General features: G+C 42.8%; 2 protein-coding genes across 2 annotated transcripts; both read right to left on the bottom strand.

The window, feature by feature from the left end:
- Window positions 1-685: 685 nt before the first annotated feature.
- Window positions 686-11507, bottom strand: itga2b (integrin, alpha 2b). Its single transcript, XM_055051773.1, has 31 exons — window positions 11331-11507; window positions 9886-10013; window positions 9672-9772; window positions 9242-9407; window positions 9129-9178; window positions 8255-8300; window positions 7884-8003; window positions 7434-7478; window positions 7328-7371; window positions 7174-7239; window positions 7049-7101; window positions 6873-6945; window positions 6158-6293; window positions 5903-6085; window positions 5784-5829; window positions 5497-5598; window positions 4649-4704; window positions 4421-4572; window positions 4158-4271; window positions 3995-4062; window positions 3637-3772; window positions 3462-3554; window positions 3233-3312; window positions 3068-3148; window positions 2891-2996; window positions 2356-2511; window positions 2191-2274; window positions 1928-2047; window positions 1702-1803; window positions 1408-1530; window positions 686-1095 (listed from the first exon to the last, which is right to left on the bottom strand). The coding sequence occupies exons 1-31, from the start codon at window positions 11471-11473 to the stop codon at window positions 997-999; spliced, it is 3072 nt and encodes a 1023-aa protein (XP_054907748.1). The 5' UTR covers window positions 11474-11507; the 3' UTR covers window positions 686-996.
- A 426-nt stretch (window positions 11508-11933) lies between these two features.
- Window positions 11934-14643, bottom strand: LOC129373709 (aquaporin-1). The gene is given in 5 exon segments (XM_055051765.1): window positions 11934-12531; window positions 12809-12931; window positions 12934-13128; window positions 13195-13663; window positions 14434-14643. Coding segments are annotated over 4 exon segments (918 nt in total). The 5' UTR covers window positions 13630-13663; window positions 14434-14643; the 3' UTR covers window positions 11934-12366.
- Between the last annotated feature and the right edge of the window lie 1352 nt (window positions 14644-15995).

The raw sequence follows: 15995 nt of genomic DNA, 5'->3' as shown, positions 1-15995 counted from the left end.
TAATTTAACACATCAGAAATATGTATTTATTGTACTTTTAATGTGTTTATAGAGAAAACAAGAGTGATGCTGTCTGATAAAACATTCAATCATAAGGCATCAGTTTGGGCTGGCAGCATATTTTAAACACTCAGAGTGGAAATTGTGAATGCCTCAATTGTGTAAAGATTAAGGCATTCTTTACACAATTGTATAAAGATAGCTTAAACTACAAGCAAAAGGATGCCAAACAGAGGTAATAAACCAAGTATGAGAAACTTTGCAAGCACTCTCTATAGGAGGCTGTGTTCATATTTTTGGGGAATTTGTCTGTCAGCTTTCATTCCTCCATGTTGTTCACATTGTTGGGGTCCAGCTGCTCAGGGTGACCCCGCCTCCCACCCGAAATGTCTCACTGAAGATACCAGCAGCCCTCCTGACCCCTGACCCCTCCTGACCCCTGACCCCAGGAGGGCTGCTGACCATTCATGTCGATCAATGTGAACATGTGATCGACGTTCACATTCTGACTTCCAGTGCATTCTAAAAATGTCCAAAAATAATAATTCCCTATAAAACTTGAAGTCATCATTACAAATACAAACAGGTTGTGAGAATCCGTCAATTTCATGCATTTATTATATTGCCTCAAATGCAATGAAGAAATTAAGTCTTAAAAATTATAAAATGGATGCATGCAAAGTAAAATATGTTTATTATGTAATATTTTGAGAATAAACAGTATCTGTGTGTTTAGTTTGTAACTTGAACATGTTTAATGTGGACCATTAATGTTGGATATTAGCACTAGCACACTAAAAATACATGTAAGATAGAAGATATCAGCCTTTATTTCATGTTGTGACTGAAGAAGAAGGAAGAAAGTATAATATGATGAATGGCCATGGAAACGAAGCGTGAACCTCCAATCTGAGAGCTTCTGATCGGAGGATCTCGATTATTTAGAGCTGATCGTTTAAAGGAACAGTAAGTTGCTGCGCTTCAGGCAAAGACGCATCACTCAGTCACGTGACTCTCCTCAACCAGTTGCTGCTCTCCATTGTTGTCACCATCATCATCATCAGTGGGGGGTCTGGTGCGTCTGAAGAAGCCCAGCTACACACACACACACACACACGCACACACACACACACACACACACACACACACACACACACACACATGCACACAAAGATGGAGGAAGCTTTAATAAGACAGAGGGGTGTGAACTCGTCATGTGGAGAAAAGCTTAAACTTCAACTCCATCAAGTTCTGCACCAAAACCTTCAGGTTGAACAGAAGGTCAAAGGTCAGAGCAACAGCCATACTGAGATCAAACCAAAACGTCACTGATTCAACCAGAAACTCATTAATTAAGGCAAAAACAGACAGACCAACCGATTGATTGATTGATTGACTGATTGATACCTTCCAGAAGATGAAGCAGAGCAGGCAGAGGAGGAGGAATCCACAGATGATTGACAAGATGATGTAGCCAATAGGAACGGGTTTCTCCCCATCAGGAGGGCGCCACACCACACTGAGCTGAGCCTGCACACACACACACACACACACACACACACACACACACACACACACACACACACACACACACACACACACACACACACACACACACACACACGCACGCACGCACGCATGCACACACACACTTCTGAGTTCTGCTGGGTAGTATTTATTGATTTAATGGTTATTGATTACCTGTGTTTGTCCACTTGTAAGCAGCAGTGGCTGGACCTTTGATGGTGCGCTGATTGCATCATAAGAGGCAGAAGAAATGAGGTCATAGTTGAGGTAGGAGGTCTGAAGGACAAAACATAAAATGACAACAGAACCCTCACCTGTGTGCGTGTGTATGCGTGTGTGTGTGTGTGTGTGTGTGCGTGCATGCGTGTGTGTGTGTGCGTGTGTGTGTCTTCAGACATACCTGTGTGAGTGTGTGCAAATTAAGCCGAGCTGAGATTTTTACCACGGCGCTAAAGCCCCGCCCCAAATCCATGACATCACACTCAAACCGGACACACCCTGTCTCACTGTTGCTGCAGTTCTGAAACAAACGTAACTCAGCCTCAGATCAGAGAAACACACACCTGTAATATTTCTCAGTGACCTGAAGGTGTGCAGAGGAAGGAGTTATTACAGATTAGTGACTTTCATAAAGCGACCATTCAGGAATATAACTGTTTTTACCACATTGACGGTTTGTCCAAGTGAGTTTGTCTCCTCCTGCTGGATGGGCTGAGAAACTACAGCAAGACTGGAGTTACCTACGAGCTGCAGACAGATGAGACAGGTGAGCTATAGACAGGTGAGGGTTAAGTTCCATGAATGAAAAGAAACATGATGTTGTTTTACCTCTAAAGACATCACTTCTGATGTGTTCAGTGTCTGACAACTCAAGGACTCTTCTGACGGGGTGGATATGACATAAAACAGGAAGTGATGTCGCCAGGTAGAAGGGAAGTCCACGGTCAGTCGAGCGTTGACAGAACTGGGACCCTGATTCCTGATCTACAAACCGGAATCATCAATGACATCAATGTCAGATGATGAACAGCATGTTGGCTTTCAGCAGATGGTGACTGGAGCTTCAGATCCACCAGAACCTGGATTTCCAGTCCATAGCAGCAAACCAGCAGAGCTCCTACTGCTCTACCTCATGTTCAGGTCCAGTCTGTCCTAAAGCCTCCACAGTTAAGTCAAAGCAACATCAAGCAGTGGGTTGTCAACAAGATATGTCAGAAATGTTTATCTGACGTCTATAACCAGGAGTGATTCTCTGAACTGGATAACCTCCCACCAAATCAGTTTCATGAGCTGGGTCTAATGCTGGTCTTGTTTTTTTCCCCAAGTCCTGCTCATATACCTCATTACCAGACGTTAACCTCACCTCATACACATGCTCCATCAGTGGCCCAACTTCCTCCAGACTTCCAGGGTTACCTACAGGCTGCCAGTCCGGGTGGGGCAAGAGGACGTCCGGAGGGATAGATCCCCTGCAGAGACACCAAAACCTGCAGTCAATCTGTGTATCTGGTTTAAAACCCAGAAAAGTTTTGAGTTATACCCTCTGATCTCCAGCGTGGCTTCGGCCTTCACCTGAACCTTCACTGTCACACGGTTACTGCTGGAGTTCACAGAGTTCTTACTGGTACAGAAAGGTGGACAGAGAGTGAGACAAAGGGATATGAGCTTTTGGCAGTAAACCCAGGATACCAGGCAGAGTTTGCACCTTCGTATTCTTAGGCGGAAGGTGATGTGACTGTCCACCTCCTCCAGGTTGCCGACGCTGAAGAGGAGACCGGTCTGGACCTGCAGGTAAAGAAGCAATAATCACTAAAGGATAGTTCTACGCTGACGAGTTCCTCATATAGGGCTTGGTTTGACTCCAATCCCAATAGACTGAAGATTAGACTCTGCTTAGCATCATGAGTGCTACAGTGCTTTGGAGATTCACTCACTTTCTGTCTGTGTTTCATTGGATTCCCGAGGTCACATGTGACAACAGCCGTCAGGTTTTCTTTCCTTTGAACACACACCAGTCGGTTTTCGCCCTACAAATAAAAAACCGACAAGACTGTTCTTATTGGCTGTTTAAGCAGTTCATTTTTATCAGCGTGTGTGAGAACATCTCACCTGACAGCTCTGGAAGTGTGTGTGTTCAGGGAGTTGGACCACCAGCTCAGTCTCATATGCACCCTCGCCATCATTTGTAGCTGACACCAACAACAACAGGGACTGATCATCTCCGATCAACACACTGTCTGATGCACTAACATCACACATCATGAGACACACAAAACAATATGTCAGCACTTCAGTCCATTAACCACTATGCAAAAATTCATCATTTAAATCAGGGATGCATTTATATGCTGATGATATAGTTATTTCTGTAGCAATTTTGTCTTTGTGTCTCAGTATTTTGAAAGCTTTCTTCCAATTACTGAAATTCTTGGTGGATTTCCTCATCAATGTCATCATGTTGACTCACGGTTCAACGCTCAGCTTCAGGTCAGGAATGCAAACATTATCATCCCCGCAGTCCAGAATCAAACGGCTCTATAAGACACACAGATACTCTGATTATCTTTTTGTTCACAGAAACGCTGGTCCTGGGTTCATTTCCTCCTCTGGTAGGAAGTAGGCTGGCTTACCTGGACTGTTGAGTGTGTCTGACCATGCAGCAGAGCATTCTGGGTAGAGATGTGGAGGCTGATCTCAGCAGTGATGAAGATCGGACTCAGTTTATCCCGAACTTCGTCTTCAGACTAAACGCACAAACAGAACAGCGTAAAGCCACATTACTATCAAACCTCAACCATGTCTCCACAATGTGACAATTCAAAGAGTTCAAGTCTACATCATTAATCCCACCTACAGCAGATACAGGTGGGACTGTATCAGTTTGTCCACTCACCCTCAGGTATGCTGTGTGATTGGTACAGGCCAAGCCCACCTGCCTCTCAACAACCAGCTCCATTGACGTCTGAGGCTGATTGTTTGACAGCAGCAGAGTTCTTCGTGCCATTGGCTGCTTCATCGTGTCCAGGTGTAGCTCCACCCTTAGAGCTGCCACCACAGCCAGCAGACAGAATTAGATTACTGACATTAACGTATTCTGAAATACCCCTAAAGACACCTTTACCTGTCTGCTGAGGGATTCTGTGACCAGAGACATGGACGCACATTTGGACAGCAAAACTGAGGAGATATACCAACAAAAATGCAGATAGATTTATCAGGTATTTAGTCCCTGCAAAAATAGAATAATATTCTGATGTTTAATGATATGCAGATGACATATGACTTTATATTGAAGCTCATTTTAACATTTTTAACACTCAGATACCAAAAAATCTTGCAACAAAAAGCATTTTAGATACTTAAACTGATACTCGTATAGCATCTTTATACAGGAATAAACCTCCCATCACCTACTCCAGGGAAGTTGAGTTTACATTTTTGTTTCACTGGTTAAAGTACAGAAATGAGCACACTGACTATGTGAGTTAAGGGAGCATAAAGAGAGACTGATCTTTAGACAACAACTCCTCATCAGATATTCTGAGAATCTTACCATTGATAGAATTGGTGCTTAAAGTAACAGTACTGGTTTCCAGAAGATTTTTGAGGTGGTTTATCAGTTTCTTGAGCCACAAGAGTTTGAAATTTACCTACATCTGCATTGGATGGAGATGTTCAGCTGGCAATTCATGTGTCTTGTTCTGAACCAAGACTCTTGTATCATTAGATTAAACCAAGTCTAAACTGGGAACAGAAACTAGCTTGTACTAACCAGTGATTGTGGAGGCTTGGGTTGTACTGAACAGTCATGCTTTAAAATTGACTGAGCAGAATTTCACCGATCACAATTTTCCCTCAAACTTGAGCAGGGAACAACCGGCTGTAGAAAGATTGACTTTAGAGTGAAGTTTGTTGTTCCTGGTTTAAAAATCCAAGGCAATGAAAACTCTTGAATAGTTGCTTAATTACCATGAAACTGGTGTGTTTTTGTGATGACACAGTTTGACATCTGGATTCAGGAAGTCTGGAAGCAGTGAGACAGAAACTCTGGACCGGATCACAGCCTGAGACCTGAACACAAACCCAAAGTAGCAACACGAAGGCAGTTTTCCTTATGGGGAATGATACGACACAAGGGCCTTATCAGCCAATCAACATTGAACTATTGATAATGGCTTTACTAAATAACCTTACTCGATGTTAACCATTTGAAATATAAAGTTTTTTTGTAAAAAATTGAAACTGTGGAGAATCACCTGTAGAGAAAAGCTTGGTCTGCATCCCATGCTCCAACCAGCAGATCTACAAACACACAAGCAGCAGCTGATTGTTGATCAGTAATTATTAAACAATAAGCCGGAGCTCCTGAACATACCCGGGTATCCGTTCCCATCGAGATCCACTCCTGACCTGAGAGAAAATCCAAATGCTGACCTTCTGCTAAGCAATGGGCTGTTAATAATTTGCGAGGGCGTAGCTGACAGGCCGTTGCTGTTGCCCAGGTAAATAAACACCTGGCCACCGCCTCCATCTGACCATGGAGCCCCAACAGCAACATCTGTACACAGAGGGGTAGTACTGGATTAGCGCCCTGAAGCTAGAAGGTTTATGATGTTGAAAAGATGGATACCTTGGTAACCATCCATGTCCAGGTCACCCAGCACGGAGAGGGCGGAGCCAAAACGGCCATAGATCGACTGACCGATCAGTGATTGGTCAGGCTGTGAGGAGAAGGAGGACTTTTTCTTCTGCAGGTATAAAAGGACCTGAACAGGGAAACATTCAGATTGATTGTTTATCCTGAAACTAGAAAATAAATTCACTAAAAACTCAGCAAGTCTGTTGATGAGGTCATGAATAACAAATGTATTGTTTTGGAGATTTTCCAAGCACATCCCACTGGAAAGGGTCTATGGGTTTTGTGTTGGTAGAGTTTTTATAGTTTATTATCATTTATTTTGTTTTATCTTATATTATCATCCATTTATTGACCTTTATATTTACATTTTGATGGTGTGCTTTAAGTGTTTTGGAAGTGTTTTCGGAGAACAGAAAGCAGTGAGAAGCAGCCTGCCTGCTGAGGAGTGAAAAGGAGGGAACCATGAACAGGAAGTTCCAGAGCTCATTATCAGATTAACTGCAAACTGATATTATTATATTATGAAATATGTTTTTGAAGGTTGTATAATTAAGTTCTGTGCACTTTAGTGTGCAGCTGTGCTTTGCTCCCCTCCCCTTTAGGATTGCACACTCGTTATGTAAGCAGGGCATTCCTCATTTTAATAAAAGCAGGAAGGCGGCCCAGTTGAAGCTCAGAACAAAGAATCTGTAACTGAGTTTCAGACCTGGCCTCTCTCCTGCAGCTGCCCCATCACTCTGTCCATGAAGAGAGGAGCTCCGATCAGCACGTCGTCCAGGCTGCACCAAAAACCAATAACACAACCAAAGTCACACCAGAAAATAGATCCAGCCTCCATCTTTTCAGAAAAACACTAAATCTCCCAGATGTGTTTCTTCTCACCCATCACTGTTGACGTCCGCCACGGCGACGCTGTGACCAAAGTAGGACGCCACCTGCAGGAAACGGAGACATCTTAGCTGCAGTTCATTAGCATCCGAACAGAGCAGAACAGTTTGAGTTTTCACCTGAGTCCCCGGGAAGGTGTGGTGAACTCTCAGGGAGCCGGCCATCCTGCCGTCATAGATCTTCACCTGGTAGAGCAGACCAACATCAGAGCATCGCCTTCATCAGAGTCACAGAATCAGTTCATTACAACCCAAACCACACGGGAAAACTTACCGTTCCTGCCGTGTTCCTGTCATTTGGAACCCCGACCACATAATCTGGTGAACACAAAAAGGTTAGGAAAAGAAAAATCTCTCTAGATTAGATTAAAGTTACTTACCTGTTGTGGCGTCTCCAGTCAACAAACCACTGGCCACTGAGTAACCTGACAAACACACATTACGTTTCATCGCTTTTATAAAACGACTACAATATGTGCTGCACAGCAGAACAGGAAAAAGTAAAAACAAAAACACTTTTTAGCTTTTCACATGTGACTTTGTGCAGTTTTAAAGATCTTCTAGAAAATCCTGTTGCAGTTTGGAAACACTGGTCTCTTTCTGCTTTTTAAAAGTAGGAGATTTGCATCATTCCCTGCCCTTCAAAATAAAAGCTGATCAGCACATGAAATACAGTACATTTCAGGCTTTGAATAATACTTTTGTGAACTTTTTGACAGTTCATAAAAAATCTTACGTCCCTTTACAAAAAAGTCTATTTAAATACCAAAGCTTAACAAATGAAAGATGTTTACCTTTCAGAATAAAAGCCCTTTTAATGTGTCTCTCACCTCGGTAAAGGTCGTAACCTCCCTGCTCATTTGACTGGTGGATTCCAGCCACAAACTGGATGGGTTCGTCTCTCTGACTACTGTTGACGATGTCACTGACACCCACTGTGATCACCTGACCTGAAATCAGCAAAGAGTGTTAAACCTGATGGAAAATGATTCCACTGAAAGCCGTCAGTCTGACTGCTGCATTTCATGTTCACATCCAGCTGATTAAACTGTTAAACTGGTCTTCTTGAGGCTATACTGCTGGTAACTGCAGATACTTAGTTATCCTTAGTCACATCATTCAGCCTGAACAAAAGATTTTCCCAAAAACCATTGGGGAACTGGTGTAGTTACAATTAACAGCCAGTAGAGGGCTCCCTCACCCTGGAAGTAGAAGCTTCCTGGAGCTCCAAGCACCAACCGACCATCCTAAACACAGAGGGCAAAGGTCAAAGATCATCATAAGTCCTGTTTAAAGGTTTAGATACATCCTCCATTTCTTTATAGCTTCATCCTTTGGAAGCAACATTTTCTTTATATCTTTTAAAGTTACTCTAAGACACAATTCTCTAAAATTCCTTGGGACATTTAGAGAATTAAGGATAAAACTGTTTCAGACTCAAAAGGTTTTTTTTCCAGTAGATGAATAGCAGAGAGTAGATGAGAGGAAAAGTTGCTAAAATCCAAAGAAAAACCTACAGAAATCCTTAAAAACTTATGAAACTTTAAGATCAAGAAACTAAAAGTTGTACTCAACTAGAATCTCCACGACCCCAACATATTTTATTCAAGTAAAAGTAAAAATTATTTAGTAAAAAGTCTACTACAGTAACTAATCAAATTAATAATCATTTAATATTTAAAAATTACATCATCAAAATATAAAGTAAAGTGGAAATTTTGGTATTTTAAGGGCAAAAATGACAATAATTTATATGAGTAACAAAAAATAAAATCAGGCAAAGAAAATGTTTCCAAATCACTGAAAACAAAACTTAGTTTAACAAAAACTGCAGGTGTGTGTCTGTATCTGGTGAATTTTTGCTTAAATTGTGTTTGTTTTTCAGTCAGTGGGCAGAAAATCCAGAATTTGTGCTCAAGTAAAAGTAGCGATACTTCAGAATGAAATTAGGAAGGTAAAAGTAAAAAGTGCAGCGAAGTAAAAAACATCCCTAAAAGGTTTTAGTAAATGTAACCAGTTACTACACAACTGATGAACGTCTGAATCCCAGACAGGAAACAGGAAGACCACGTCACCTTGGTGATGTCAGCGCTGAAGCCAACCTCGCAGTAGCGCTGATCGTTTCCTAGACAACAAAGACGGTGTGAGGCGGTTTAAGGTTTTCCTTCCAGACGTTCGTGTGTCTTACTGTTGCTCCTCAGCCTGTAGTCGTCCTCCATCAAGGCTCCTCTGCAGGGAGAGAAAGGTGTGGCCCTCCTGGTCATTTGGTCCAATAGGAGACAGTTTCCTACAGGTGTTTTCCCTGATTCTGCCTGTTTCTGGTTGACGTTCCAATGAAAGAGCGGCGCACACGCCTAGAGGTGGAGAAACACACAGGAAGTCTTTATTTCAATTAAAAACATCACAAATCACAAGTCCAACTGAGACGAAAGCGCCAGACATGTTCCAGTGAAGTGTTTTTCAAAGTGAGGCCGCCAGAGGGCGCTAGGGATCCTTAGAAAGCTGGATGGCAGACTAGAAAAAAAATGCAATTTTAAAGATGTTATTTTAAAACTTTTCAGAAGTAATCATCAAAATCTTCTAAATATGGGGAAGTTTTTGACCCGATGTTCTCTCACCAGCAGGTGTGTGCTGCCGACTGAGCGAACAGACGCTCCAAACCATTGGCCGCTCTTAAAGGAGTGAAACCTGAGGCCTGACAGGATGTGCTCCTCGTCACCTGGGAGACAGGTGACATCATAACATCGGGTGTAAAAATCGGACTGGTCATTTCTGGTCCAAGCATTCAGAATTTCCTGAAGACATTCTGGGCAGAACAAATCAGAAACTCACCCGTCAGGTCAAAATCGATGATGTCACAGGCTCCACCAGGTGACCAGGTGCACAGAAACACGGCCCCTCCCTCTGTCACACCAGGTTGGCTGGTGTTGGCTTTGGGAGCTCCAACCACAACGAAGAACCTGCAGAACCAAAACCTCTGAATCAGCCGTGAATCACCGGATCTTCTCTGTTCGTCTCATTGACCCTCCAAACCCAAACGCAGATCTGGAACCATCACAGTGACGCCCAGAGCTAATGCGCTAAAAGCTAATTCTCCTGTTAGCACTTCATCGTTTTTACTGGAGTTGAAAAAATTTAGCGCACTTAGTTTCCACTAAGTTCATATTTCCAGACAAATTCTAAAGCGCTAATTTACTTGGTTGTTTTATGAACATTCAGCTGAATGAAGATCAAAATCTGTGTTGAAGGTTCAAGTAGTTAGCATCTATATTCATGCCCTTATTTTGAAGAAAATGGAGACTCTTTCATTTCTCCTCACATTCTGATGAGGTGCAGCTAATTGTCTTTTTTTTTTTTGTACCCAGAATGCATTGCAAGACCATTTAAACTCTACTCATGTCCTTCATGCTTTCTGACCAAAGCCCTCCTGGGGTCAATTAGGCCAAACCAGCAACAGAGGCGGTTTTGGTGAAACACACCCAGCTGTACGTTGGTTTATTAAAAACTGGAGACTCACATACAAAAACCCTCATGGATTAAAAATGTTAAATGTGGAACATATCGCAAAGGGGCAATAAAGCTGAATTTGACTTAGTCATTTTTTCACATCATCAGTTTCACAGCAATGTCTCTAGATGGCGCCATAATTACCATATTAGGCCACTGATGTGGGACACTTATTGAAGAAACAGAAGTATGGAGATAAATTGGGAACATAAAGTTTGTACAAAGGAAAAAAGACAAAACTGATAAAAACATTTGTATTTTTTTAGTTCACATTTTTTCCCTCTTTTGGACAAACATTATAGACTCAATTTAGAAGTCCTGTTTGCTGTTTGCTTGTGTGTGAAACACAGCAGACATGTAGAAGAATGTGATCTGCTCAGATTAGACCAACATGAATCGGTGTAAAAACTTAGAGGAAAAAACAAACTAAACACAGAACAATCCTGGAGAAAACCAGTGAGAAGCTGCAGACGACTGGGATCGAGCTCAAATTCTTACAATGTGCTCCAGATCAAAATTTATCAAGTGTTACAGTGGCCTAGTTAAAGTCCAAAACTAAATAAAACCGAGAATCTGTGGCAACACTAAAAATGAGTTTTTATTAAAGTATTTTGTTGCAAGAATAGAAATGGGGAGAAGATAGCCACTGGAGACAAACCTCAGAAGATCTTAAGTGAAAATGTCTGACTAATTTTTCCAGGTGTGACTCGACTGATGACGATTTTATTCTTCGTTTCAGGTAAACAGATTAGATGACATGAAGAACTTACGTGTTGTTGAAGGAGTGGAAGTCGATGGAGAATCCAAACAAACTTCCCGCTGGTCCACTGAACATCACTGGTTTCTCCAGCAGGTTCAGACACACACTGACCGTGACACACAGCAGGCAGCACACACACCTGAACACACACATCTCACCTGTCTGGAGACGGAACCAGAGATGCTTCAACACGCCTTTATAACCCCAGTCTGTCCGTCTGTCTGTCTGTCTCCGTGTGCGTGTGTGTGTGTGTGTGTGTGTGTGTGTGTGTGTGTGTGTGTGTGTGTGTGTGTGTGTGTGTGTGTGTGTGTGTGTGTGTGTCCTGACAGATGACTGACAGCTGGCGGTGTGTGTTCAACGCTCTGAGCTGCTGTTTCCTGCTGATAGAAAATAAAACCAGAAGCTGGCTTATCTGCTGAGTTTAGTTTGCTGTGGGTGGTGAGTTCAGGAACATCCCGGAAAGTAAAACCTTCATGGTTGATCTTTTACACTCCTTAAGAACTCGTTAATAACTCATTTTATTTCTCAGCCTCTTTTTTTATGGCCGTTTTAAGCAACAGACTTGAGCAAAACCAACAACTGTGAACATTTTAAACAAAAATTGGTGCTTAAGTTTAAATTTATTAGAGATTTGATCCACACAGGTTCAAAATTATACATACAAGCTCAAAGGAAGCATGCATGTCCACTAATATTTGATTAAATGTAGCACCTGCTACAACAAGTTACTGGATATTTGACAGTTCTTTTTATCAGGTTCAGACAAACACCTGACACATATTTTGTGCATAATGTATGCATGTTTTGCAAAATATGCATAGTTGTGTAAAATGCTGAAAACATTATAATCAAATGAAACTAGAAATGATAAAGTTCTGGGCTGCATGGTTGCTGGAGTTGGATTGATGCTCTAATTTGTGAGGTAAAGAGGTTTAAAAACATCTTTCAGCATCATTAAACGAGAAGAATGAATTTAGTCCAGCTCCTTCGAAAGCGTTTGCGATGATGGCGACGATGAAGAGGACGATCTCCGCTGCTCAGGTGCACTACGGAAGCTGTGTCAGCGCCCCCTGCTGCTGTTTGTCTGTCAGCACATACAGCTGTTTTAGCTCCGCCCACCAATCTCCAGGGCAACGCCAGCGCGGCCGCAGCAGCAGGTCGTTGAGGAGGGCGGCCACACACGCCCCGAGAATAGGCCCCGCCCAGAACACCTGCGGTGGAAGCGACCAATCAGGGACAAGTTAGTGTGTTTGCGTTTAGGATGCAAACAATTAAACTTACAATTAACGGTTGATTAATTGTTTGTTGCACATGTGTGAAACTCAAGGTCAGGGGTCAAATCTGTCCTGCTGGAGCTTTTTAATGTTAATGTTAAAGATGTATGTGATGGTTAGGATGAGAATAAAGTCTGTGTGTGTGTGTGTGTGTGTGTGTGTGTGTGTGTGTGTGTGTGTGTGTGTGTGTGTGTGTGTGCGCGCGCGCGCTGACCCAGTGGTTCCGGAAGTCGAGTGTGACGGCGGCAGGACCAAAGGAGCGCGCTGGGTTCATCCCACATCCTGTGGCGCCGACCTGCAGAGGAAGCAGAAGCTGATTGGCTGATTGGCTGATTGGCTGCTTAAAGGGCCAGCGGGCAGGTGGGCGGGACTTACAGCCACCAGGTGACCCAGACTGACAGTCAGACCGACCAATAGAGGCGTGGCCACCTCAGGTAGCGGGAGCTCCGTGGTCACCATGACGACCAGGACCAGCTGGAGTGTGATGAGCGTTTCCATGGTGACGGCCTGATGCAGCCGGACGCCGGCGGTCACCTGGATACAGACGGGGCGAGTCAGAGAGGACCGTGCTCTCTGATTGGCTGTCGGACGAACACTCACCTGGTTCACGGCAGGCGCCACATCTCCCATCAGCCCCAGCAGCAGCGCCGCGGAGGCCACGCCCCCCAGCAGCTGGCCAATCACGTACAGCGCTGCTCTCCACAGGCGGAGCCTCAGGGTCAGAGCCATCGCTATGGAAACTGCAGGGTTCAGGTGAACTGCTCCACCCACGGACAGCGCTGCCATGGCAACGGATAGCCCAAAGACCAACACAACCTGCAGGGGACATCCCACAAACCCAGAGGGGGGAGAACCCTCAGGGGGACGGCTGTGATTGGTCGGACCTGTCGACCTCAGGTCAGCCTTTATCAGAACAGCTGATAGGCTGGCAGACAGGAAGAGGGCGGTGCCGACAAACTCCAGCAGGAAATGATGCAGGCAGGACTGGGAGAGGACGTCTCGCAGGACGAGACGGAGACAACGAGAGACAAACATCACAGCGGCGACTGGACCAGCGGATCACAATCATCTGTGGCGAGAAAGGAGAGCAGGTAAGAACCAAACAGGTGAGAACCAAACAGGTAAGAACCAAACAGGTGAGAACCAAACAGGTAAGAACCAAACAGGTGAGAACCAAACAGGTAAGAACCAAACAGGTGAGAACCAAACAGGTGAGAACCAAACAGGTGAGAACCAAACAGGTGAGAACCAAACAGGTGAGATCCAGGTGGGCTGGGAGTCTATTGAGACAACTCCAGGGCTGCGTTCACACCAGACCTGCTTAATCCGGTTTAATCAAACTCTGGTCCGTTTGACAAAAGCTGGTTCGGTTGGAGAGGTGTGAATGCGTAATAAAAACTATCTCTGGTCCGCTGACAGACCGTGGTCTCGGTCCGGTTGCAGTGAACTCTGGTGCGGTTTGAATGCACATGTGAGCGCCAAGCGGACCAGAGACCGCTCCAAACAACGCAGGAAGTGGACTAGAACGCATCGATGTCATTTCATAAAGAAGGAAGTTGTGTTCAGTGTCTTCTTCTGGGGATTTTTGTGTCCTTTCCTTCAGTGGTTCTTGGTGAAGCGCCACTACAGGTAAGAAGGGGAACTTTTCTTTTATTTTCTTTTTTTAGCAGATGCTTAAAATGTAACAAATGTTGTAATTTTGATCCCCAATTGAACCGAATTTACTGCACGAGGTGTGAAAATGTCCGTATAATTGATCCAGGTAAATAGATCAGATTTAGAGCTTCTTATTTGATCAAAATCTCAAACACCTTGAACTCCTGACGGTTCAGTACTTACCTGTCGAGAGGTGGCTCCCAGGTGTGCTGCTGCAGGTTAACGATGTTTCCTACATCCAGAGTCTGAGTCTCTGTGTTTTATAAAGTTAATGTGGGTGGTGTTGGCTCAGGTGTGGGCGGAGTCATCACACAGGTAACTTGTTGTTCCTTTATACGTCTCACCTGTCGGGAGAAAAAAAAAATCCATTTGTTGAAACATCTTCACCGTAGATAAAACTGACATTTGTTTCCAGCTGGATCTGACTCTAACTCCAACGTTCACCCTCAGAAACCTGAGAAGAATCCCAAAATAGGGACAGGAAGCTGCAAAGTTTCAAAATAAAATGTAAAAGGATTTATCAAAAAAAAAAAGCCCCAAAAACCTAAAAAGTTGCACATGTTCATGCGTTAACTGGACATTGGCATTGAAATCCTCCAGAGGGGAAGCATGGAAGAGGCAGCATCATGATGAGGGGCAGTTTTATTTTATTTTATTAATTTCATTATTATTATTATTTCACCAATTACTCCATATACAACAAACATTACAGACTAACAAAATAAATACCAGGATAATAGAATAAATAGCAACAACAAAAATAAAATAAAAAAACTGAAAAACAAAAATAACGTTTATTTTTCAATTTTAATTAGATTCACGTACAGAGGTGATTAGAACAGCTTACACTGCAAAAACGAAATCTTACCAAGTATTTTTCTTTACATTTCAGTGAAAATATATTTGTAGATTTGACATTAAGCAAAAAATAACTTATAAAAAATTTAAAAGCTTGTTTTAAGTCAATACTTACTTTCAATTTTGGTAAAAAATAACTTAGAACATGAAAAAATGAGATAGAAACTGGTACTTTTACAAAAATCAATAATAATGAATTATTGATTTCAAACAGGTTTTCATGTCTTGCTGAAAAGTTTTTTTAAATAAAATATTTTTTGTCTAGTTTCGAGTGCAGATGTCTTTGTACACTTGAAATAAGACAAAACTAACTTAAAAGTAACTTTTCAACAAGAGACTGAAGTTTTTTGGAAGTCAGTAATTTCTTAATATTGATAAACATGATTAGTTCTGGTGGCAGATTGTTTCACTGGTAAAAATTCATGCTGTAAGTGAGATGATCTGCTAGTGGAGCCAGTAATTTGTCATCAATATTAAGCAGTTGTTGACTTAAAATGAGCTCCTACATCTTGATGAAAAGTTACTTGTAAGTTAGTTTGGTCTTATTTAAGATATTTGCACTAAAATGGACAGAAAATACATGGTAAGGTTTTGTGCTTTTGCAGTGCATTTCTATTAACCTGCTAAAAAAGAAAGGAAGAAAAACAAGTGTGTCTGTAGCAGCATGACTAGAGAGACAGCTCCGGATAACCTCAGCCTGTCTGACTTTCAGGGAAGCGTGAAAGTGGACAGGATGTCAGCAAACAGGACAGAGCTGCTGAGTCTCTGAGGATCAGATCCACGGTTCGTCCCGGATTCTTGAATGAAAACCTTTTTCTGCGTCCTCGTGTCTGGAGACGAGCCGATGAGCTGCAGGATGTTTCAGCGGGAAAAGCCGACTCATGCAG

The sequence above is a fragment of the Poeciliopsis prolifica genome, unplaced genomic scaffold (assembly GCF_027474105.1).
Source record: "Poeciliopsis prolifica strain line A6 unplaced genomic scaffold, Auburn_PproV2 SCAFFOLD034, whole genome shotgun sequence".
Taxonomy (NCBI): Eukaryota; Metazoa; Chordata; class Actinopteri; order Cyprinodontiformes; family Poeciliidae; genus Poeciliopsis; species Poeciliopsis prolifica.
Note: the sequence above shows the minus strand (reverse complement) of the source record. Positions and strands in the feature narration are given on the sequence as shown.